Source organism: Bombyx mandarina, chromosome 01, assembly GCF_030267445.1.
Source record: "Bombyx mandarina strain Sakado chromosome 01, ASM3026744v2".
In the NCBI taxonomy this organism is placed as follows: Eukaryota; Metazoa; Arthropoda; class Insecta; order Lepidoptera; family Bombycidae; genus Bombyx; species Bombyx mandarina.
Window position 1 is genome coordinate 19671307 of NC_143208.1, and position 25414 is coordinate 19696720.

Here is a 25414-nt window from a genome sequence, read left to right on the forward strand (position 1 = left end):
TTTGACATAATAATATTTCAGTAAGCAATAAACAATACTTGCACACAAATAAAAAACAAAACATTAAATCCTGAAGTCAAAGGTCGTTTTAGAATCTAAACATCTGAACGTCGTAGATACCACATCCATATTTTACGAAGTCGAATAACGTCAGAGCGTTCACATATAACAGGCTGCTAGTCGGCGAAGGTTTGTTTACATAAGTCACTCACGTTGAGAACACACGCCTCTTACAGCAACAGAAAAAGAAATGGACATCACGGCGAAGCAAATTGAACAACCCACGTCTGGCTCGCCTCCCGACAAGGTATGAAATTGAATTAAAACTGATATTAAATATAAACATATCTGTCGAATTTTATGCAGGTAATACTAAAATTTACGAGCGCGCGCACTTGCTAACGTAGAATAAAAATATTAAGCGACTTATCAAACTGTTTTTGTTTCGTCTTATGACGACATTGGCTCAATCACCATCTGTTATTTATTTTATTCAGTAAATAGATCATTTAGATGTCGATTCTAACATATTTCTGTAAATAATAGTAATTAGCTAGTCAATGGAAAAGGTAATTACTAAGTTAAATTAAATTTTTGACGCCGCTTATGAAATCTGGAGTGAGATAGGACATGTCACGGTGCCAAAAGTGTCTAAAACTGGATAAATTCTGTAATTCCTGGCAATGTGGGTGAAGTGTTCTCCAGTGGCGGGTGGTGCGTTAGCAAATGTGATATGAGGGAAACATGGAAAACAAAACCATAAAACATTCGGCAAAATTCACGGGGAGAAGCAAAGATTAAAATTCAAATCTAGATTAACGTAACCACGCGTTTCAAATAATTGGTGGAACTACAGTTTTATTTTTGAAACTCACTTAAACTGTTTTTTTTTTAAGTTTCTTACTACTTTTGTCCGTATTGACATAATATACCTCACCAATTTTTATTTTTCTCCTTCCTATAGATGCTTGCTGAATGGGATTTCTATATAAAATATAGTTAATCATTTATTTTTAGTGTGCATGGGACCACAAACAGTGCATGACATCAGAAAAGATGAAAAAGGTAAAACGCATGTTTAAACGCGTGTTTCTGATATTACAGCTAGGAGTGCTCTGATATTATTATATGCTTTGCTACTAACTGCTTTGGGATTTCATATTCTGACCTTTTTTTTACGTTAAAATTTTGGTTTATGTTTTTTACTGTATGAGACTCAACGTTTTGAATTGCTTAATATTCGAAATATCAATGTATATTAGGGGCAACAAAAAAAAATTAATTTAAGGGTATTTAAAAAAATCATTAACCTGTAGATCAATATCAATGCTTGGCTTGCAACGACTGTTAACTCAATCTTGACTAATCAAGACAAATTTTGTTGAGCACAAATAACAGTTATATTTAACACTAGTTGTTTTCCTGCTATTTGACATTACAAAGGGTACTTCGGTTTATACCTAATAATCGTGCTTAAAATTTCCGACCTGGTTGCAACAAGATAGTTTACATTATGCAAGGAAAACTAACGGCGAATGCTTTTTTTGGCAATTACATAGATTTCATTAAATTTCATTATAATAAAAGTGCAAACGAAATAACGGAAGTATGTAGTCTTGTTTATTTAATGAAATTGATTGCATTACAATTATTTTTAAAGTAAAAAAAAACCGCTAGTGTTGAAGAAGAAATTTTTAATAGATTTGAGTCATTGTATGACCAAATGAATTAGAATAGCTTGAACAAGACTACGTTACTTGTTTTAGAATAAACAACCTCTAAATTTTACTTTTCTTACTTTATTTTGGTGTTTATCTAACTACGCATTAATATGTATCTAGTAAACACGCAACCGGTAGCATAAATTCATTTCAAAACTAAAATAAGACGCCAAATTAAGGCCATCGCAATTCTTGAAATTTTAAAGTAAGTTTTCCTCGAGTCAATCATTGCGGAGTAAACAATTTAAATCAAATAAAACACATATCTGAGTTTCATAAAAATTCCAATAACTTTAATTCACTTATTATTCGTCTTCTTCTTCTTAAGCATCGCACATTGCTTCGTGCAGCGTGTGCTTGGGTGTGTTTTAAGCCAGCTTGGTATAGCGTTGTCTATTTCTTCCACTACACAATTTTACATTTCAGTTTAAACGTAAAAGTACTATAGTTTAAAATTGCAATCGACAGCTTACGTTTACTTAGGCCGGTGGCGTTCGAGCCTCTTCATGACTTTCGGTATTTGCATGACATGGAGTAGTCTTACTACATGATTATTAATCTTAGTCAAAATAAATAGTAACCTTAAAACGTTACTAACGCTAAAAGTTTCAGTTTTGTCTGTCTGGGGCTAAACTTTTCTAGCTTTTACGCAGTAACATTTTGCGGCGTCGTTTCGCATAAAATTTATCTACAACGATTATAAAATTAAATTAAAAATAAGAAAACCACACGCAATAAAAACAAAACATTGCTTTTATTGTTAAAAACATTGTGATAAGCGGTGTAATTGCTTCTAGATAATAATAATATATGTGTATTCAATTAAAATATTTTTTTTTTGTTGACATTTTGCGAATTGATTTAATTATCTCCATATCTGCTGATATTTTAGCGAATCGTAGCTCTGTTGATTGTTATTCGATTGAGAGAGACAGTGATGAATTTTGTTTTTTGGAAATGGATGTTAAGTTCGGTACTCACTTGTTCATCATTAATACATACCTAGTCAGGTCATAAATTCTGTCACATGTTTAATGTAAAATAATTGAAACAAGTTTATTCATTATGTAACCATTCATATACTAAAATTAACTTAACAAAACATAGATTCTTATGACACTAAAGTTTATTCAAAATTACCTCCGTGATTTTGAATACATGCCTTCAATCTGCGCGGCCAGTCGTCTATCGCAGCACGAACGAGGTCCATGTCAATATCGGCGGCTGCCTTAATCAAGGATGTCTTGAGGACTCCAAATTGGGATGAGGCTTTGAGCACGCCTTTTCCTCCAAGTGTTGCCATATTTTGTAATCTAACGGATTCAAATCTGGACTGAAGGAGGGCCAGTCTTCGTGCCGGATGAAGTCGATTTCACGCGCCGCCAGCCAGTCTTGTGTGCTCTTCGCTCTATGAGCTGGCGCCGAATCTTGTTGGAATACCCAGTGCCTGTTATTGAACATGGTATGAGAAACAGGTTCCACAAGGTTCTTCAGGACTGTATTTTGATACACAACTGCATTCGTTTTTACACCTTTCTCACAAAAATGTACCTCTGTTAAGCCCCAATAAGAAACTCCCAACCATACCATGAGCGAGGATGGAAAATGACCTCGTTGGACACGCGGAATACGGTTGCTCGCTTCTTCACTACTGTGTGCGTACACCTTATCATTTTGTTCGTTGTAGCTCTCTTCTACGGTAAAAATTTTTCATCCGAAAAAAGAATTTCCCGATATTTTTTTCCCGCGTACCGCTTCAACAAAGCGCGGCATCTCTTCAGTCTCAGCTCCATTAGATGAGCATTCAAACGATGTCCTGTTTTTCTTCGATATGCCCGAAGCCCTAAGTCTTCATTTAACACCCTTTTCACCGTGGTTCTGCTTAACCCCATCTGAAGGGCCAACAGTTTCTGCTTACGTTTGGGATTTCTTTGAATTCGCGCCTTCACAGCTTTTATCACAGCTGGAGTCCTAACAGACCCAGGGCGACCACTTCTTGACCTGTCATCTACACTAGAGTCTTCATTGTATCGTTTGATGGTACGATAAACGAATCTTTTGGTTATATTCAAATTTTTCAGTATGCTAAAAATTTGAATTGACGCGTAACCGCAACGATGTAACGCAATAACTGCAACACGGTCTTCTTTAAGCGTCCACTCCATATTTAAAAATGAGTAAAATTCTAAAAGTATACATTTTTATTTTCATGAACAATTCGAAATTCGAATTCAATAAACTTTTTTGTGGCCAGCATTCTAAAAGAAATGTTTTTACTGTGTGACAATACTTATGACCTGACTAGTTAATTAAGTACTTCTTTGAAACACTTCGATTGCATTTCGAAGGCAAAAGGTATCGCTGCAAACATTAAACTGATTTCTGCAATGAGATATGGAGAATGGATACGGAAATATAAAATGTGACCTTTAAATTTGACACGTTTGGAATTTAATAAGTAGGTATGTTGGATAAATGAAATGAATACTAAAGCTAAAACTATCGGTGGAAATTTTCAAGAAACCACACAATTTTGTTATTAACTGCATAAGTTTATTATAGGTTTGATGTCGGTGTTACTTTAATGTCTTTGATTTTAAAATTAACGACTGCTATATCAAAGTACTAGCGACCCGCTCTCGCTTCGCTTCGGAAACTATAATTTATTATTGATTTCTCCACTATTTAATGGATGTTATTATACATATAAACCTTTCTCTTCAATCACTCTATCTATTAAAAAAAACCGCATCAAAATCCGTTGCGTAGTTTTAAAGATTTAAGCATACATAGGGATATAGGGACAGAGAAAGCGACTTTGTTTTATACGATGTAGTGAAGTACCCAGGTTGAATATTTTAAATTTTGTTAATTGTCCAGGCAAAATATATCTAGAAGAACGAGTTAGTTTTTTATTACTTTGGAAGTAGTCGACCTGTTTGTGACTCAGCTGTTCGTGACTGTTCATAGTTTGAAACCTCATAAACGTGAAAATAACCCTCTAAGAAAGAAAAAAAAAACTCGTAAAATACTGTACAAACCAATAAACCGTTGAATGTACGTATCACTGATGATGACGACGCGGAGGTTATCGGACCTATTCCAGATTGACCTCCGAGAAATAGAACAAGAACCTTATCTATTTAATTACGAGCTCCCGATAACGCCGGATGTCACAACGATTCAACTGTGTTTGAATATTTCTCAAACTTATCACTTGTGAAGCATCCAAAAAGAATTAGTAAGGGTACAGTTAATCAAGACGATACCATTGGCTTGTACAATTACTATAAAATATTGATCACGCCACCGCGTCTGTAGGTACATCAGACCAGTTTGATATGATGTCTTCGTTGAACACAAAAAAGGATCTAAGTTTATAAATACATACATAATATGTATTTAATTATATTATGTATGTATTTATATATTATAAAAATTATATATTATAAAATTATATATTATAAAATTAATCAATAGTATTTTAGGCGAGTTGTTCAACAAATTGATAGAATACCTACGTTTTCTAACATTAAAGTAAATAAGTTTGTTGTACCTGCGTATTACCTCTCCGTTCTCTTTCGTCCTTTTTCTATAGCAGAGCGCATCTAACAATAGTGTAAAATTGTCTTATAGATTATTGTAACATTTTCTGCCATTACCTACTTATGAACCATAAGCTTTATTAAACAGTTGAACGACGCTTCTATACTGAAGAAAACTTAGACGTTGTATTTCTTGAGTTTGGTGGTGGATCAGCTTTTGCTTAGATAGGTTGGCCTAGTAGAGGCAGTCATTACGTAGTGGCTACCTAAATTAACATGTCATTAACATTGTCAACAGCCAAAATTGATGGAAGGTGGCAACTACATCCGCGAGGGTCGTGATTCTACCAAATCAACTTGGCTTCTGATTTCACCAGCAGCACCCGACGAGGCTGGCTCGTTAGCCAGATATTTAGGCATTTTCTCTTCTCATGGAGTCAACCTCAGTCACATTGAATCCAGATCTTCCACAAGGCGTCCAGGCTATGAGTTCATGGTTGAATGTGAACATGGTTCTGGAGATTTCGGAGCGGCCCTTCAAGAGCTGAAGAAGAATGTTGGATACCTAAATATTATTTCGAGAAACTATAAAGATAATCGATGTGAGTGCCTTCTCGTTATCTGTTTCCATGACACAATCACAAGATTGTAGAAATAAATTAATTTCACACTAACTCCAACTTCAAAAACAAACACAACGAAAACTTAATTTGCTAAAATACAAACGTTGATATCCAATCAAGCATTTATGAACGTTTCAACATATCGAGAAAATGCAATTCACTTATAAAAATGGACTAATTGTTTCAGCCGCTGTTCCTTGGTTCCCACGTCGTATCCGCGACTTAGATCGCTTCGCCAACCAGATCCTCTCATACGGTGCCGAACTGGACTCTGATCACCCTGGATTTACCGATCCTGTTTACCGCGACCGCCGCAAATATTTCGCCGACATTGCATACAACTACAAGCACGGAGAGCCTCTGCCTTATGTGGAGTACACCAAAGAGGAGGTGGCCACCTGGGGTGTAGTTTTCCGGAAGTTGACAGAGCTCTACCCCACTCATGCCTGCAAAGAGCACAACCATGTCTTCCCGCTGCTGATCGAAAACTGTGGTTACAGGGAGGACAACATTCCACAATTGGAAGATGTTTCTAACTTTTTGAAAGGTTGGTAACAAGCAATTTGCTGTCTTACTTACAAATCAGTAAGCTTGTAGCTGTTTCTACGTCATTTTTTGGAGTAAGCTTAATATGAGAACCAAAAATACTACAATTCTTCCAATACAATATGTGTGGAAACCAATGTTAACATTCGTTATCTTTTATCATCACCAGATAGCACCGGCTTCACTCTGCGGCCCGTGGCAGGACTTCTCTCGTCGCGTGACTTTCTGGCTGGACTTGCTTTTCGAGTGTTCCACAGCACCCAGTATATCAGACACCATTCAAGACCACTCTATACTCCGGAACCAGACGTGTGCCACGAATTGCTTGGACACGCCCCGCTTTTTGCGGATCCCGCCTTTGCACAATTTTCTCAAGAAATTGGTCTTGCGTCTCTAGGAGCTCCTGATGATTGCATCGAGAAACTAGCCACGGTAAATAACTCAACAATATTGTTTAATTTTAGAATTTTAAGCTAAGGTATTTATCAGAATGTAAAAATGAAAATATTTGTAAATATGTTTTATGTGTTCCTTCGAATGGATATTATAATCAATCATTGTACTATCCTCATGTCAGTGCTTCTGGTTCACGGTGGAGTTTGGTCTGTGCCGGCAAGAAGGTCAACTAAAGGCTTACGGCGCCGGTCTACTGTCGTCCTTCGGCGAGCTGCAGTACTGTCTCTCAGACAAACCTGAGTTGAGAGAGTTTGACCCCGAGTCTACCGGGGGTACCAAGTACCCCATCACAGAATACCAGCCCGTGTATTTCGTTGCTAACAGCTTTGAAGATGCCCAGGAGAAGATGATGTAAGTATGTCTTAAATGTAGTTCACAAGTTTCACTAAGAACAAAATTTGATAATGCTTTTTTTCATTAAATCTGAACCTAATATAATCATTCATAATAAATTTGGTGTTAACAGAAAGTTTGCTCAAACGATTCCACGTGACTTTGGCGTCCGTTACAATCCCTACACGCAGAGCATTGACATTCTGGACTCCGCTCGCCAGATCAGGGTCCTGATGCGGGAGGTGCACCAAGAAATGGAGCTGCTGCTAAACGCTATGGACAAGTTGTAACGATGCAGATTAGCTTCTTGTTGTAGGTGGGACACTTACGGTTAATGACAATCATGACCAATGATTTTTAAAGAACTAACCTTTTATCTTTTCAAGTTATCTAAATTTACACAACTTCTTTGTACACAACTTCAAATGACATTACTCGATAAGACATTCCAGTTAAGTGTAATAAAAAAGTTTTGATTGAGGTAATTGAACAATTCTGACTATATTTGTGTGAAATATAAATTTAAAAAAATTCATTCTTAAATTATTAATATAATAGTTGTAAGTACATTTAGTATCAATAAAATAAGTATGTTTTAAGTAAGTAGGTATATTCAGTCTAATCAATTAAAATTATAAGAAGGAATTAGTAAATTACGGATGTTAAGGAAATATAGTTTAAAAATTAATAAAATATAATACTTATAATTGACATGAATTACGCTAAAATTATATAGGATGTTGTTTAATATATAAGAATTGTGGGGTTTTAAAATATAATATAACAATTAATTTCACATTACATATATAATTTCGGTATCACGACCATGCACATCATATCTATTATAAACATTTTCAAGATAATATATGTAGATATGTAAGAACAGCTTAAAGAAAGAAACTTTTTAGTAACAAGAAATCAAAAAGAGAGAACAAATTATTTTTATTGAATTCAATTTTAAATACGTATTTTATTTCAAGTCAAATCTATTTGTCTTTTATAAGTACTATTCTCGATTCTAAGCTTAAAGAAATATGAGGGAATTAAAATTTTCATTTCATTTTACTGTCAGCAAAAAAGTTTGGACTTGTACTGAATAGAGATTCACTGAACGCAAGAAACTACGAAACGATGTTGAGGATAAGTTCACTACGCTGAATTCTCGAGTCTGAATCATTCTGTGCAGGTTTTTTCCAGGTTTAGACACGAGTTTACGATACTCTAATGCAACTTTCTATTCTACTCTCCATAGAAGTGTCTAATCTACGCCATTGTCTTATTCGGTATAACAGGGTAACCCAATACATTTTCGAACTAGGAACAGTGTGGTGATAAAATGTTATGTTTAATGTGAATTAACGTAAAATAAAAACCGCAATATTAACCAACATAATATATTTAATAATTTGTTTAGAAATAAACTTAATTGTCTAGTTAGATAAGGTGACGAATCAACATTTTCGTCTTTATATTACTGATATAAATAAATCGATGCTATAATAAATTACAAAGTGTTTTATTTACAGTGGTATTAATAAAGACTTTATAATTTTACTTTTCGATACTGAGACTGAGGATTCAAAACAATTTTCTTCAAATGAACCTCTAATTTATTTTATTTTGTATGAAAAGCTTAATGAATATAACTGAGTAATATCTTATTGCCATCATTTATTTGGAAACTACATATCTCATACATGAAGAAATAATTCAAAATATAGATCATTTTCTAATACACGCATGAGCTATAAGAGTATATAAGTCTGGGTTTAGAAATAGGTGGAAAAAACACAATCTTCCCTATTGTATCTAGGTAATGGTCCTATTGAGGATAATGCGTAGTGTATGCTATCCGCAACACCTGAAGCTGCTCGTTAGGTTTTTAAGAATGCTTGTTTAAATATAATAAGTTTACTATTTCAATAAATTACACGTATGGAAAACAAATTACAATGCACTTTTTAATTTGAAATCGGTTATAAATAGAAACTACATTTTGTTTTTTGTTTTCCTAGATCTGTACAAATATGAGTATCGTTCAATTTCCGATTTATCAATTCTTACAGATTCGTATTTCTAGTCGTCTAAAGACTTATTTAAAAAAACGATTTATTAATAGCTTTAAATTAGGAGTAGGCTAGTTCTTCCAACTAATACTTTTAGTACAAAAATCAATTTTATTCTCAAATATACCAATACAAATTGCTGAAAAGCAGAGGTCATTTGTTTGACTTAAATTTAGGACCTAAATTGCTAAACTAGCGCTTTACCTACAGTTTAGAATTTAGACAATCATTTTCGTTCAAATGATAATTTTATTAACATTATTATGAAATTTATAAGATATGTTGATATTAATTACGATTTGTTACGTAGAAAATTAGTAAAAAGAGAGACAGACACCAATTGATAAGTTTCAATCCAGTATTTTCAATTAATATTATAAAGAGGATTTAATCGTATTTATGTTCATTCACTTTATGTACTTATACCTACGATATTACTCGTACTTAATTGCTTGAAGAATGAAATTAGTGTTAAAATTTAAATATGTGTGAAAGGTGTGTATTTCACTACTATGTTAACATCGTTTTGTAACTAGTCACAATGACATCATTATCTGTATATTACCAATTTACTCCCAGGAGCTTGCTGCAGGAACGCGAAACGTTATTTTGGTTAAGATATGTATGCGCAGACCATCCAGTTGAGCGATGAAGTTTTACATAACAGTTGTAGCTACTCGCACCTGATTCTATGATATAGCATCGTTAAAATACAGATAAGGGGTTTTTTACGTATAAAATAACCGTCCTCGAAGCCACAAGCAAGTGATTGATTCAGGCTCCCATATTCTTTATTAATTTGCTATAAAAGGACTAAATGATTAGAATCCAGTCGAGTCCATATGAAATAAATTCATACTTAAAAAAAACAATGAAATATTCTAAAATGGGGGTGTTTTCTTTAGGGTTTGGGCACGAAAATCGTAAAAAATACAAATTGAAAATGAAAATAAATAGACTAAGCACAAGACTAAACTATAAAACATCTTGAGTTATGTTGATTGATACAATTATATTGCAAGGGGATATTATAGAAAAGATTAATAATTAGCTAATCTTCTCTAATATTCCAACAAATACTTTCAACTCGTATTTGTTGTAAAATATACTTAAATCTTACAGTAAATAGAAGAGGTAAATTATATTACATTTTTTACGTACATAAATTAATATAACATTATCAAAATAATAAAAATAATTAAAACAACCCAAGCATAACATTAGTGAATGTATTGTTTTTTTTTTTATAATTATTGTCTTTTACAATATATTGTCTGATGCTGTAAGCTGTAAGCTGTGACTTTAGATTCATAAACAAGCAATGTAACAATGTTTAGCCGGTGTACGTCTTAGACCTCACCACTAACTGTCTTAGCCATCTTGAGAGATGATGTCGTTTTCTCAATAGCTTTGTGATAATCACAGTAATCATTGTCAGGGTAAATCGAACAAGAACATTTAATTTTGTTTGCGGGAGATGTATATAAGCAGGATCATGGTGGACCCAGCCTACTTCCATGGATTCCGTACGTTTATAAAATGTAAAGCTAAACAGAGAGTGATTACAATGCATTGTAAGTCGCTCCGTAGAAAGTGTCCTTAGACTTTGAGAATATTTTTCGGTACCTAACAATATTTACAGTGGATTCAGTTAGTTACATAGAATTTAAAATTCTCATTTTCAGCTCACACTGTGTAATAAAAAAATACAAGTAAACAAAATTAAAATAATTTAAAAAAACAAATGTTTTAAAATCTATCTTTACATAATACAACTTACTAATAATAATTTATATTATATGGCATGTATTTACAATGAAATTTATTAACAAAAGCATTTCTCTTTCAATTTTTTATAATACATTTCGATTCTTGCATATAATTATGCACATTCCTGTTAAATAAATAATAAAATAATATTCAAACTAATAAGATATGTTTTATAGAATTGAATTTAGATTATAATTGCAAGTGAATTGACTAATTAATTGAATCCTGATATATGAGAGATATTATGAAGACCAGTCATTCTTTTATATTTTCAACACGTTTCGACTAACATTACCGGCAAGGAAAAGGTTAGAAAAAACAAATTTATAGCAGGGATCGTGGATGAGATTGTAAACTGTTTTATGAAATTTATCATTTTATTTATGATATATTTATTAATGAATGTTAAATATTATAATTGGCATTGCATTGTGAATGCCGTTAATTTATAACTTACTTACGTATAATCAAAAGGATTTACGTTTGTTGTTTAGAAAACGAGACTTGAAGGTTTCACTTCATGAAATAGTTTTATAGATAACCAATAGATGTCACTAGCTATTGAACTATTGCATAAGTTACCATTAGAAAACAATTGACAAAATAACTATTATACAAAATGACTAAAAGACTAATTTATTTTTAGAACAACAATTTGTAAACTTTTACTCAGTTTAAACTTTTCTAATTCCAAAAATAGACATAAAAAAAAGATAATTCTTAAGACTACTATACAAAGACGATTCTTGAATACGTCACGACAACTTGACTTCAGACTTCACTCTGCATGCAGTGGATCGAAGAATCTTCAGAAAGCTCATCCATTGAAGAGTCGGTGAAAGAGGTACCGTCTGTAAAAATCGAGAAGTATGTATGAGAAGGGTGTTTTGGAGATTCGATGTAAGTGCTGCTCAATCATCGGTCAGTTTTAGCCTCCTGACTACGTCCCTTGTATCAGCCATAAGCACAGCTAATAGTGCCACAAACTTATCTGAATCGAAATGACCCGGTGGCCAAAGAGGGAACTAGCGACGCCATTTTTTCAATTTACTTCTATTCAGTATTGTCAGATACATTGATTTTTGTTCCACTTTTTAGTAAGTTGATTCGCTTTTTTCGAAAATTGACTTTTGATCAACTGCGTTCTAGATCAATTAGTCTAGTCAACAAGTTCAAAAACGTGTTAAATAGACATAAAGCTCCTAAAAATATGTACGATAGCTCATTGGATGCGGAATGATGTCTACAAAAATGTTTTTTAAGGGCTTATTAGCACATAAAAAATTGCGATTGTTATAAACAAAATAAGATTTAAAAAAAAAGGAATTTGGTTTTTCCTTAATAATTTCTAAAATAATGATATTTAAGGAATTTTGAAAAAAGATCCTGAAAGAAGAGGAAATTTCCAATAAAAAAGTCCCAACTCCCGGAATTCTATCTCTATTATTTATAAAAAAAATTTAACGCTGAAAATAGCGCTCCGCGAGGTCGTTACGGCATAGGCGCGCCGTCTAAAAAGCCGGTATATCACTTAAAATATTTTTTTTATAGTATTAAATAACAATTAAAAAATTTGAATAAATTATGGTGTAATCTAAACACTTGAACGAAAAAAACCTCGGTGAAAAAAAAATTTTATATCGATTTTTCAAAAATTTACACCATTGTTAATCTAACTTCTTTCCAATCTCTGTTTTTATAAATTACGGTATAAAAGTTTCAATAATTCATCTATAAATTTTTCCCTTCGTGGAGCTCTTATCATTTAAGTACTTAATAAAGTAATGCAAAAAAAATTTTTTTATCTTTATTATTTTGATAATTATAATTTTTTTTAATTAACAAAAAATTAAATTACTAAAAAATGTTATGAAAAATAGTTTTTTTCCGTAATATCTTAATATTGCTGTTTTTGCATCTAACATAGGTATAAATTAACATTTAAAAAAAAAAATTACGCTATTTGTTAAGAAATTGTTTATAAACAAATAGACTATTTTGGGATTTTTAAAAAAAAAAATTTTACCTTCTTATTGTATAGGTGAAATAATGATTTAAAAAAAAAAAAGTTGTTAAATATTTGTTTTAATTGTTTTAATTGTTTGTAATTGTAATTGAATTTTTTTTTTCTATATTTTGTTATGTATGGTTGTTTTTGTAATTTTTTGTAGTTTTCGAAAAAAAATATATCGATTAATATAAATTTTTTATAACAAATTGTTAAGTTAATAAACAATGAAATTATTTATAAAAAAATGTATTTCTTTGTTAATCCGCTGAAAAGAGTCAATGATGATTTTTAAGAAAAAAATAATTTCTTAACTAATTATTTAAACAATTGAAATATGAAAAAAACGATTTTAAACAATTAAAACATTTAAGAATTTTTTTTTTTTTAAAATCATTATTTCACCTATACAATAAGACGGTAAAAATATTTTTTTTAAAAATCCCAAAATAGTCTATTTGTTTATAAACAATTTCTTAACAAATAGCGTAATTTTTTTTTTTAAATTGTTAATTAATACCTATTGTAGATGCAAAAACAGCAATATTAAGAGATTACGGAAAAAAACTATTTTTCATAAAACTTTTTTTAAATTTAATTTTTTGTTAATTAAAAAAAACTATAATTATCAAAATAATAAAGATTAAAAAATTTTTTTTGCATTACTTTATTAAGAACTTAAATGATAAGAGCTCCACGAAGGGAAAAATTTATAGATGAATTATTGTAACTTTTATACCGTAATTTATAAAAACAGAGACTGGAAAAAAGTTAGTTAATTAACAATGGTGTAAATTTTTGAAAAATCGATATAAAATTTTTTTTTCACCGAGGTTTTTTTCGTTCAAGTGTTTAGATTACACCATAATTTATTCAAATTTTTAAATTGTTATTTAATACTATAAAAAAAATATTTTAGGTGATATACCGGCTTTTTAGACGGCGCGCCTATGCCGTAACGACCTCGCGGAGCGCTATTTTCAGCCTTAATTTTTTTTTATAAATAATAGAGATAGAATTCCGGGAGTTGGGACTTTTTTATTGGAAATTTCCTCCTCTTTCAGGATCTTTTTTCAAAATTCCTTAAATATCATTATTTTAGAAATTATTAAGGAAAAACCAAATTCCTTTTTTTTAAAATCTTATTTTGTTTATAACAATCGCAATTTTTTATGTGCTAACAAGCCCTTAAAAAACATTTTTGTAGACATCATTCCGCATCCAATGAGCTATCGTACATATTTTTAGGAGCTTTATGTCTATTTAACACGTTTTTGAACTTGTTGACTAGACTAAATAGGGTAAGGCGTATTAGGTATGGCAACATCGATGAACAGTTGAATTAAAGAGCGCGAACCGAGACAGCAGATATGATACGAAGCAAAAACCAATCCAGAGTAAACTAATAGTGTACGACATCAGTAGGATAGAGTAGGATAGTGTATATTAGATGCTAGAAAGTCCGGAAACATATTTGATGAACGCGTATTTAATTTATTTTGATTGTCTGCGATTTCGATTCTAAGAAATGTCAGTAAACGTCTATTTGGGTAAAACTTGTTCATGGTTTTATTCGTAGCCCGGCTCGTCACAACAATTACAATTTAAAGTGACACTGCGGTATGACAGATAAGTTTGCGACACGAAACTTTTGCACGGTAGGTACTGTACGGGACAGCTTGGCGATTCAATCTACCCGATGATATGTAGGCGAAGTAAAATGTCCCTTAGAAATAAGGTGACACTCTACAAAACTTGCATACGCCCCGTCATGACCTATGCAAGTGTAGTGTTCGCTCACGCGGCCCGCATACACTTAAAATCCTTTCAAATCATTCAATCCCGTTTTTGCAGAATAGCCGTCGGAGCCCCGTGGTTCGTCAGAAATGTCGACCTCCATGACGACCTGGACTTAGAGTCCATCAGTAAGTATCTGCAGTCGGCGTCCATGCGCCACTTCGATAAAGCGGCACGACACGAGAACCCTCTCATCGTGGCCGCCGGTAACTACATTCCCGATCCTGCGGACAGAATGGAAAGCAGTCGACGTCGCCCAAAACACGTCATCTCGGATCCACCCGATCCACTAACGGTGCTTTTAGGTACTTCAAGCACCGGTCACCGTTCTCGTCGAACCCGTCGCTTGCGACGAAGGGCTCGACGAGTAAATTAACTCTCAGACACAGCCCACTGAGTTTCTCGCCGGATCTTCTCAGTGGGTCGCGTTTCCGATCCGGTGGTAGATTCTGCGAAGCACGACTCTTGCTAGGGTTCGTGTTAGCAACATCGTCAGGTTTGAGCCCCGTGAGCTCACCTACTAAAGTTAGGGTTACGCTGATATAGCCTCTCAAGGCTCTCAGCTTAGGTAGGAAAAAAAAAAAAAAAAAAAAGGCGATTCAAACTTCCGCGTATGTTTATTCACAAAGCAGACTAGACTAGACTAGACTAAATTATTTATTTTTGAGGATTACGGATTGTCAAGAAATCATCTTCGTGGCTAGTCGTAGCGGCCGAGTCAGCCGGCGATAGTGGGTCTATATATAGTGATTAGTCGATGGTGGAAATTGTAATTTTTAGGTTTCATTGGATTTTGTTTATGTCAAATTACCTATAGGGACGAATGGCGGTTTGTTCTGGAACGAATAAGTGAGGTGTAGGTTGATAGGCCTGCCAAACCCCACGGCGTCCCCTTCCCTGGACATCACTGTGGACAACATCTTTCTGGTCATAACACATACAACGCAATAACACGCTTTAGCTTTATAACGCTTTGCTAATATTCGCTTAATGCTCAAACACAATTTTATTGATTTCACAACCAAAATGTAAGATGTGCTTCAAAAATAGTTATCAATTTTGTTGCCTTAAGCTAAGACAAATTTATTGTAGTAACATCAACACATCCGACAATATGGTCTTAAAATCAAAGTAATAAATAACCGTAAAAAATACTAACATTGATTCTGTTTTCCTTTCCCGGTGTGCTGATGTTTCTTCTGTCTTGCGCGACTATTCTGAAACCAAACTTGCGTGACCCTCTTGCTAAGGCCGGTCACCTGCGCGATCCTCTCGAGGTCCTGTCCATCGGGATTCGAGTCTAGCTGGAAGTTTGCTTGGAGTACTTGAAGCTGTTCCTCAGTGAAGGTTGTCCGGACCCTCTTCGCTTTACTCTTGTGATAGCCCTCTGAGTCACACCCGTCTGAGATTTACATAAAGACTTACTGTTATTAACAGAACTCTTATGTGATGGTAATGTTTCTATTGATTAAAATTCTGTGTGGCCGCAGTCGGAACAATAGGTCCCATTATGTATTTAAATTATGATATATTATGATATTATCCGCTTTATAACCACCCAAACCACAACTGTTTCTTTTACTGGTAGTAAGGCGTAGTAAAAGCCTGGTGATAGGACCTCTTGGGAGTCCGCACGGGTAGGTACCACTACCCCGCCTATTTCCGCCGTGAAGCAGTAATGCGTTTCGGTTCGAAGGGTGGGGTAGCCGTTGTAACTATACTGAGATCTTAGAACTTATATCTCGAGGTGGGTGGCGCATTTACATTGCAGATGTCTATGGGCTCCAGTAACTACTAAACACCAGGTGGGCTGTGAGCTCGTCCATCCATCTAAGCAATAAAAAATAAATAAAAAAAGAGTGAGTAACAGCGGTCTGCGTGCTTAGTGCGAGTTTTTTAACTTCTCAACTCAAATTTGTATGGAGTTGGAACAGTTTCCCTTTGTTTGCCGCTAGGGGCGCTGTTCCCACTCCATACAACTTTGATCTAACTTTTACGCTCTCGAGGAATTGGAACAGCTTTCCTTCGTTTGCCACTAGGGGCGCTATTCCTACTCCATACGAATTTGATTTAACTTTTAGGCTCTCGAGAAGTTAAAAAACTCGCACTAAGCACACATACTTGTGCTGCGAAGCAATCATGCATTCTAGTTTGAAGTGTGTGCTATATGATAGGTACAGCTGAGGCTTTAACCTTATGTCTCAAGGGTGGAGGCGACAGGTACTGATTTCCTTGGGCCGTAACCACTTTTCGTCAGATGGCCCGCCCTACCTTCAAACATTTAAGTAATAAGAAAAAAAAAGAAACCGTAAAAAACCAAAGCTACCTATTTGTTGTAAATGTAAATAATGATTAGGCAAAATAGTACCGTGATGATAATTTAAATGTTGTGGTTCAAGCAAAAATACTCACCATCGGATGAAATGGAGCCTCCGTCCAAGGTTTCGAGGTAGTGTGGCTTGCAGAGCACTCTGTCCTCGTGGAGAGCGAACTGTTCTCCCGTGGAGAGCTGCCGGCCGCACGCATCACACGCAAAGCACGCCAGGTGGTAGACCTGCTCGCGAGCCTTCCGCACCCAGTCGGACGAAGATATCCCTCGGCAGCACTTGGAACACTTCGCACCGAAACTCCTGTGGACCGCCGCTTCTTCCAATAATTCAATATTTTCTTGCCTATCTTAGATCAGTGCGTGTTGTAATGAAAATGATGTGACGAACTAATTGTCTTGCGTCTCGTAATGAATGGCGTTTAAATTGAAATTTATAAATATATCGTGTGTACACCACCCAGTTTGCACGGTTTAATGATCACTTAATGTTTGTAAGATTAAATGTATTTACAATACAGTTCGTCCAAACAATGTAAGAGAATAATCCTTTAAAAGTGTTCAAGTTAGTACAGTGAAACTTTTTTAAAACAACGTCGAAAAGCAAAATGAATGTAATGAAAATGAATGAAGTCGAGACGGGTCGCTAACATTGTACCTACACATTACATCACGCACCCGATGGAAAAAGGATTAGTCGCACTGGCCGGAGCATGCTCACCCGGCAAATTATAGGAGGCCGATGATATGTTCACCCATCCGTAAACACTGTCGGCCCTCATAATTTGTCTGGGTGTAATTGTAAAAACATTATTCAACAACAGTACATGTTCGCTCAGCAATAGAATTCGCATTAAAAGAATCAAATTGAAAAAAATAAATTGATAAACGCTTATATATCATGTTTTAATGTGTCTTGTATGTAAACTAGTGTAATTAACCGCACAATTTAATGAGTTCTCGCAAGTTATTGCATCGTGTTAAAGTCGTGTTTGCCTCTAGAACCATTTGTTGTTCACACGCTATGCTCAACAATTTTTCCTGCAACATACCTAAACAATTTTTAAAAATGTCACCCGCTGTATGTATTCGAACGAATGTAGTTTGACTTGTTGGTATGTGATGAACTTTATTTTAAAAGATTCATTGATTCGGACATAACACATAGAATATGTTTATGTAATAAACAAGAAAGTGACGAAACTGATCTCAATTAAACCGACTGGCAATTTTATTACTCTGCTTGAAATCAGAATTTTATGAGTTAAATGTGTATAATATGCTGAGTGTGATATTTAAGACATATTTTGCTGACCTCGTGAGGGAAGTTAGACACGGGGAAAAATCAAGAAACATTTTTGGAGAGTAACACTAAAGAAAAAATACGTTTACAAGTCAGATCAAATTATAAGGTTATTGTTATTATGTTATGATAATGTCAGTAGTATTAAGACGAAGCATAGTGCTCTTTAAGATAAGCTTTTAAAGTGTAGTAGACGTAGTTCCCTCAATATGTAGTACATTCTAGTATCAGAAGTACGTGAGCAACTAAACTGAGGATCATCATAGTTTTTGAGTGAACGAAGTTCGAGAACGCATCTTTGAATTTTGGGAAATTAATTGTTAAACCGTAATGTAACTGCAAAATTTGTGTAGTTAAACAAAAAATTGGGTTAACCCAAGCGCATTGAAGACTTTTTATGTTAATTTTTTTTTTCCTACCTATGCTAACAAGTAGATGAGCTCACGGGGCTAAAACCAGACGACGTTGCTAGCACTAACCCTAGCAAGAGCAGTGCTTCGCAGAGCATTAAAGACGATTATACTGTAATGTTTTCGCATTAAATCGTCGCATTAGCTCTAATTGAAGTGAATGCAAATTAAGTTAGCAGACTTAAATAATGAGATACAAGGCGGCGAACATAAAACGGCCTAAACGCGTTCTAAGTGTTGGGCTCCGTCTGGACATTAAAATCATGTAACACGTTTCGTGAATGGAAACATTTGAAAACGATCATTAATGTGTTTAAATTTTTCGACCGAAACTTATACAAAAACTTAAAACAACTTTCCGACTGTACATGGGCATTAAATGAGTGTGTTTTTTTGTTGTTCTAACCTTAACTGCATTATTTAATAGATTTATGTTTGAAAAATAATCACAAGTACCATCTATCGGTCCACATATTCATTTGAATATTTTAATTCGTTCGTGTAACTAGTCTGTCCCATTTGGGAGCACACCAACGACTATAATTTATTTGATAAAAAATGTTTTTCAGATAAATTAAAATTTATTCGTTCAATTTCAAAGCAGAAAGGCAAAGTACAGGCAGTTCTACTGTTTTGCACTGCTAAATACCTACTAGTCTTTAACTAGTGGTTTGGTTACGTTACCTTTACAAACGCCCAAAATTTTAATATTTTCATTACCAAAACGAATGTTTACATTTAAAAATAGCGTTTAATCCTGTTAGTATTAAATCACGATTATATTATTTTGTTTGGTAAAATAATTATTCATCCAAACATACTTTTTATCTTAGAGTAACTATGAAAAAAATCAACTTCTTGTATTTAAATGCTAATTAAAAATGCCATAATTAAACCTTTCGTTAAAATAAATCAGTAGGAAGGGACCACCCGAGCTACAATGAATAGAGAAACGTGAACTACCTCACATCTTCATTACGCTGGAGTGTTAAAGCCTGTCGCTTAATTATACAAAGTTAATTGATTCGAACGGCGACGAAACCTTAATATAGTTGATAAAAAAAAGCGAAAAATTTCATCGACGCCGCTTTTTGATATGCAAATACTCGAGTATAGAAGATAAGCTGGAGCAACACGCGAGTTTGCACTCTCGAAGATCTACGTTATCTACATATACGAGATATATACGAGAGGGCACTTCTAGAAGGTTTCACCGTATTTATCGACGACGCTTTTAATTGTTGTATTAAATTTGCTCCGAGGAATTCGCACGCCGCTGAAATGACTTGATTGTTGTCCATTGCTTCTTTTGCAATGAATACGTTGTTGGAATATCTTAGTGTAATGAAAAACATTATTTAATTCAAAACAGGTTAATCTAAGTTCGAACTACTTATACTGTTGTGTATACGGCAAAAGATCTGTGCTAAAGCATTATTAAAATTATATAAGCCCCTGAGATGCCGTGACTTTTGGATTTGTCGATTTGAACACGGAACCAGAGGTGATGCGGTCAAATCTGGTGTTTGTTTTAAAATAATTATTCTGTCAACGGTCCATTCTAACTGTTAAAATATAATAAAATATGTCTTAATAGCCACTACGGATGGATTATTACACAACAAAATCGCTAAACAAGATATTAAAAAACCAATAAAATGTCCATTAAATATTTTTTTTTCGTAATGAAAACATCGAATTTAATATTCGTGATAATACGAAAATTTTAATTTCTAATGTATCAAACGATGGATTCGTTTGTAAGTCCAATATATCTTGTTGGTGTTTGTTTTAATAGGTTCAGTCCAAACTGCAGCGGACGAGCGAGGCGCCCGCCCCGCCCGCGGCTCCTTATAAATCCTTGCCGGTTGATTGCTTTCCAAACGTCCCTCGACTTTAGGACAGTAACATACTGTCACAGCGGAGATACGCAATATAATAAAACAATAGTATTGTCACTCATTTGTTATAGAGCGAGTGATATGCTAGAAATGTTTGCCTCGTTGTGCTTGTAAACTTTTCGAGTGAAAGCTAATACTCGGTTTTACCTCAAAAAGAAAATAAGCGTATTTAATAAAGCTTGTCGTTGAAGATTTTTATTCTTCAACATCGTTCGATACGATCCATTTTTAACCTAACCCCAGAAATATCTCTCGGGCAATTGTCAGCTTAGCACGCTATATTTATTTATTATTATTTGTAATGTAAATAGCACGACATTTAACTGAACAATTGTTAATTATATTATTCAGTGTTTTCTTTCCGGTTTCACCATTTTATTGTCATGTGGTATAAGCATTGAGAACGCGACAGTATTGTAAACGAAGTTACAATAAACTTGTGTTTTGTGTAGCAATACTCGAGATGTGTATTAAAAAAATATTAGAGATGTGTTCATCTAGAATATTTTCCTCATATCCTTTATATCCCTTAAGCAATTCAGTATTATAATGTTTGAAATTGTGTAGAACGATGCATGAGAAAGATGGCTCATCTCTCCGCATCAACCGAAAGGACTAAGTGATTTTTTTTACCAATTCTGGGATCGATGAAGTTTGTCAAAAAGTCTAAGAGTTACTGCTACGAGCTTCTTTTTATTATAAAAAGCAACTGGCAATGGAAGGACACGTTATCTGACTGCGGTGGCTTTGAGCTAACGATTTATTCTAAGGATACATGATGCATGTTGAAGATCGGCATTTCTTACGGACGAGATAGCGAAACAAGATCCGTCCTTCTCTCCATACCTATCTCCCTTGGCCTTATTGAGTATTGTCTCGACGTTAGTCAAATACTTTATTTTATTTTCAGTAGTTTTCTATTGAGGATTTGATGTCTTTTGTTTTAATATAACAAACACCAATATCATGTTTATTATAGTATATTAAACAACGACTGAAATGATTGACATGTTTGCTGCAGTTGTTAAAACTGTTGCAAACCTTGACGAGTCTAACAACATCCTGTCTATTTCTTAGATAAACAATGCTCGATTCGCGTTAACGCAAATCTCGTTATTGTAAAAAAAAAATCTACCTATTCGCTGGTAGCTTCAGAGGCTATACCAGTTACGCGCGGACGAGTAGGTGAGCTCACGGGCTCAACCTGAGAGAATTTGCTAACACTAGTCCTAGCAAGAACAGGCAGCGGCTTGGCTCTGCTCCTGGCATTGCTGAAGTCCATGGGCGACGGTAACCACTTACCATCAGGTGGGCCGTACGCTCGTCTGCCTATCAAGGCAATAAAAAAAATAAAAAAAAATGAACGGATCGGAATCGCGACCCATTGAGAAGATCAGGCGTGAGTAGGTTATTGTAATGTATTGTACTTAAATAATGTATTAAGATTCACAATAAAACGAACAAAAATAAATATCGGATATTCTATCGCTTAGCTTCAACTGGACGCGTAGTCTAAACTCCAATTCAATCCAAAGACATGATTTAAGTTATTTGTTTTAGCGACGCGTTTACAATTAGACTTGAGGAGTTTGTCCGGACGGTCACCGTCGCGCCTCCAGCGGTTGACCACTACAATACGATAACTAATCTTAAATTATCTGACTCCATAACATTTGTAATTAATTTATTTGTAATTTTTTGTAACGTAGAGATAAACATTATTATTTATCGGATGATATAAGCCAATGTAAGACAATAAAAAGCAAGTGTGATTATTTTATAACTAAACCAGCAAGACCATACTCCGCTGTGATTGCTGAGTACTATGTTTTATTAAATCGAGTTATGAAGTATCTTTTGTTAAATCTACTCGCACGCTACCTTTCAAACCTTAATAGTACTAAAATAAATTAATAGCCATAACAGTTTCCATTCAAAAGAACAAAACCTATTAGTAACAATCCTCTCTTACACATGACCTGATTGTGCATTATCTTAGCTTACGATCAATTAAAAATGAAATGCAGAGGTAAAATTCTATTGCGAAATATAATGTTATTGTATGTGTAAGCTAACGCAATTGCCCCATCTTACCATCAGTAAGGATATCCTTCTTCTAACACATCCTGTACTAAAACTAAAAAATAAGAACACATTATTCTTTGTTCCAGTAGCCATAACTCCGAATGATATGTGCTCAGTCGACCTCAATTCTCCTTTAAATAAATGATTTAATCCAGAAAATTTTCAGCAGATCATCATGACGTCACAATTATTGTTTGTATGACTTATACCGTCGACAGCGTGATAATTGCGGAGAATTGATTTGAGGTTATTTTTAATTATGTTCTCTAATCGATATTATTACTAGATAAAATATCATGCCGCGCTTTATTTTCATGTCACTTATTGTGCAGCTACGTTGGATGTGAAAGAGATGCAAAATTTATTTTCTGATGAGTGCGAGTGATGCGCTATGTCCATTCTTAACACAACAAAAACCCGACCGGCTGTTTGATATAAGAAAATCGGACCTAACTCGATTGAGAAATTTGTGTTTTTATAACTTTGGATATTTATTCGTTTATCTTAAATGTCACCTAGTCACCTTTATAATTTTAGTACTCTGTCAATCAGTAGTACCGGGAAAAGATCATTAATAAGTTTAATAATTACTTAATACAAAATGTTAGTTATTCATCCAAATTTATTTCATCACCTTCAAAGTATGCCTCTTCAGAAACAATACTCTGACGCCAGCGAATAATTAAATGACAAAATATTTTTTAAAGCCTTTTCTGGAATCGAGTTCAGTGCTCGCCGCGAATTCTTCTTTATATCTTTTACCGAATGAAACCAGATGTCACGAAGGTGGTAGTTTGAGTTTAGGAAAAGAAAGAATTCGGCTCGCTCTATATCTGGTAAATAAGGTGGTTGGTTACTCGGTGGTATTTGTTGAGTTTTGGTCAAAAATTCGTTCAAAATAATGGCATTGTGTAAATGCGCATTACCGTGGTGCAAAATCTAGGAATTTTATTTTCACAAGTCTGGCCTTCTTCATCGAATAGGTTGTCTTAAAGACCGCAAAACACTCAAATAATATTCTTTATTTACCGTTTGAGCTTCCGGCAAGAATTTTGAGTTCACAACACCGCGATAGAAGAAAACAATCAAAATAACTTTGAGTTAGAAGACGCCACTCCGAAGCTTGCTGACTAGTCTGCATGTCAAACTCGTAAACTCGCGTCTCGCCACCAGTAACAATGCGTTTCACGAATGTTGGTCCGGAATTGACTCGTTCTATCATGTCCTAAGGCCTCTTATGTCATAGAGTTGTTCGAGAATATTCAGGCCTTTTGGGACTAGCCGAGCGACAACATGTTTCACTTACAAGTGATTATTTAAAATAGCACGGATCGAATCGCGAGACATAGAAATTTCGGCGGCTATCTCTCTCAAACTTTAATAAGGATTTTCAGTCACAATTTTCTTCACTTTTAACTTTAATTTGAGACGTTGATGGTCTACCGGAGAGAGACAAATCTTCCATCTCTTCTCGACCATTTTTGAACGCTTTGAACCATTAATAAGTACGTGTTTTTCATAAAATCGAGTCACCAAGAACCTTCTAAGCCGTAAACATTTTCAATGACTCCGTACACGAAAGTCCATTGCGATGCAAAATTTAAGACAAACTCTTTGTTCTATGTTTTTGTTCATTATCGAATCCGCAATACACACTATAACTAAAAACAGCCCTGTATTTAATCTAAATAACGCAACTCAACCTCCGCGCCAAATGGAAAAAAAATCTGCCAATGTCACAACAACAAAAAAATAAAACAAAAAAATCAGTTTGGAACCATCCCCCATTCCCTATACTTTGTTACTGAATCTAATAAATAATAATTATGTTCAAAAAAGTGTAGAGCTTACTAGCTTGATTGAGAGGATTTAAGAGCTTAAATAAATACAGCTAAGCCATTTCATTACGTCTATTTTAAAGAGACTAAAAACCAATTTTACGATTGAGATTTTCCAATAATAATTCCGCATTGTTTATCAAGCTCCCTCCAAACGGCTTATTTATGCGACAAAAGATTAATTAAAGAGAGAATGGACAAGGCGAATTTACATAGGACACGTTGTGCGCATTTGCAACGGACCTGCGTGGGCGACTACACTGCCTACGTTGGCAGGATCTCGTTGATAAATTCGCTATCACCCGATGTATTGATGTAATTATTTCATGTTTTTATTCTTTGTACATACACGCTTCTGCGCTCCTCTAGAACCACTATCCTGATTATTATCTTGCGGTCGTGAAGCATTTATTTATACCGGTTTGAAGGACAACCGACTCGGTAATAACGTTAACCAAAAATTGTATTCTGATAAAAAAGTAAAGATGTTCAATCGAGTGTGGTCGTCATTAATGGGAAATTATTGGTATCACCATGAGATGGTTGTGTTTAGAACTTGTATTGATACAAGATTTTGACAAGACAGTGTAAATCAGATATATTATGCTACATTCGGATAATTCTAAGATTCTTTATCACATTTTCTACAGCATGTTTGGAAGATAAACTTTTGTGTAGATTACATT

General features: G+C 34.3%; 2 protein-coding genes across 3 annotated transcripts in view; one reads left to right on the plus strand and one right to left on the minus strand.

The window, feature by feature from the left end:
* Window positions 1-141: 141 nt before the first annotated feature.
* PAH (phenylalanine hydroxylase) lies at window positions 142-8728 on the plus strand. 2 transcript variants are annotated; one of them, XM_028170962.2, is made up of 7 exons: window positions 158-307; window positions 1018-1065; window positions 5565-5868; window positions 6077-6436; window positions 6605-6867; window positions 7013-7242; window positions 7358-8728. In XM_028170962.2, the coding sequence occupies exons 1-7, from the start codon at window positions 251-253 to the stop codon at window positions 7512-7514; spliced, it is 1419 nt and encodes a 472-aa protein (XP_028026763.2). In that variant the 5' UTR covers window positions 158-250; the 3' UTR covers window positions 7515-8728. The 2 variants fall into 2 exon arrangements, with proteins under 2 accessions (XP_028026764.2, XP_028026763.2); XM_028170963.2 differs by lacking the exon at window positions 1018-1065 and having other exon boundaries at window positions 142-307.
* Window positions 8603-25414, minus strand: part of Awh (LIM/homeobox protein arrowhead) — a 67075-nt gene continuing 50263 nt past the window's right edge. The window contains exons 3-6 of the mRNA XM_028171024.2: window positions 17278-17495; window positions 16025-16267; window positions 15677-15772; window positions 8603-11911 (exon numbers count right to left, since the gene is read on the minus strand). Of these exons, the coding sequence (XP_028026825.1) occupies window positions 11832-11911; window positions 15677-15772; window positions 16025-16267; window positions 17278-17495 (637 nt within the window). The 3' untranslated portion in view covers window positions 8603-11831. The remainder of the gene's footprint in view (window positions 11912-15676; window positions 15773-16024; window positions 16268-17277; window positions 17496-25414) is intronic.

Bases quoted from the DNA above. Each gene is read 5' to 3' on its own strand.
- PAH (XM_028170962.2), top strand. From the start codon at position 251: ATGGACATCACGGCGAAGCAAATTGAACAACCCACGTCTGGCTCGCCT. The intron at 1,066-5,564 runs GTAAAACGCATG...CATTGTCAACAG, and splicing joins CATCAGAAAAGATGAAAAAG to CCAAAATTGATGGAAGGTGG. The intron at 5,869-6,076 runs GTGAGTGCCTTC...TAATTGTTTCAG, and splicing joins AAACTATAAAGATAATCGAT to CCGCTGTTCCTTGGTTCCCA.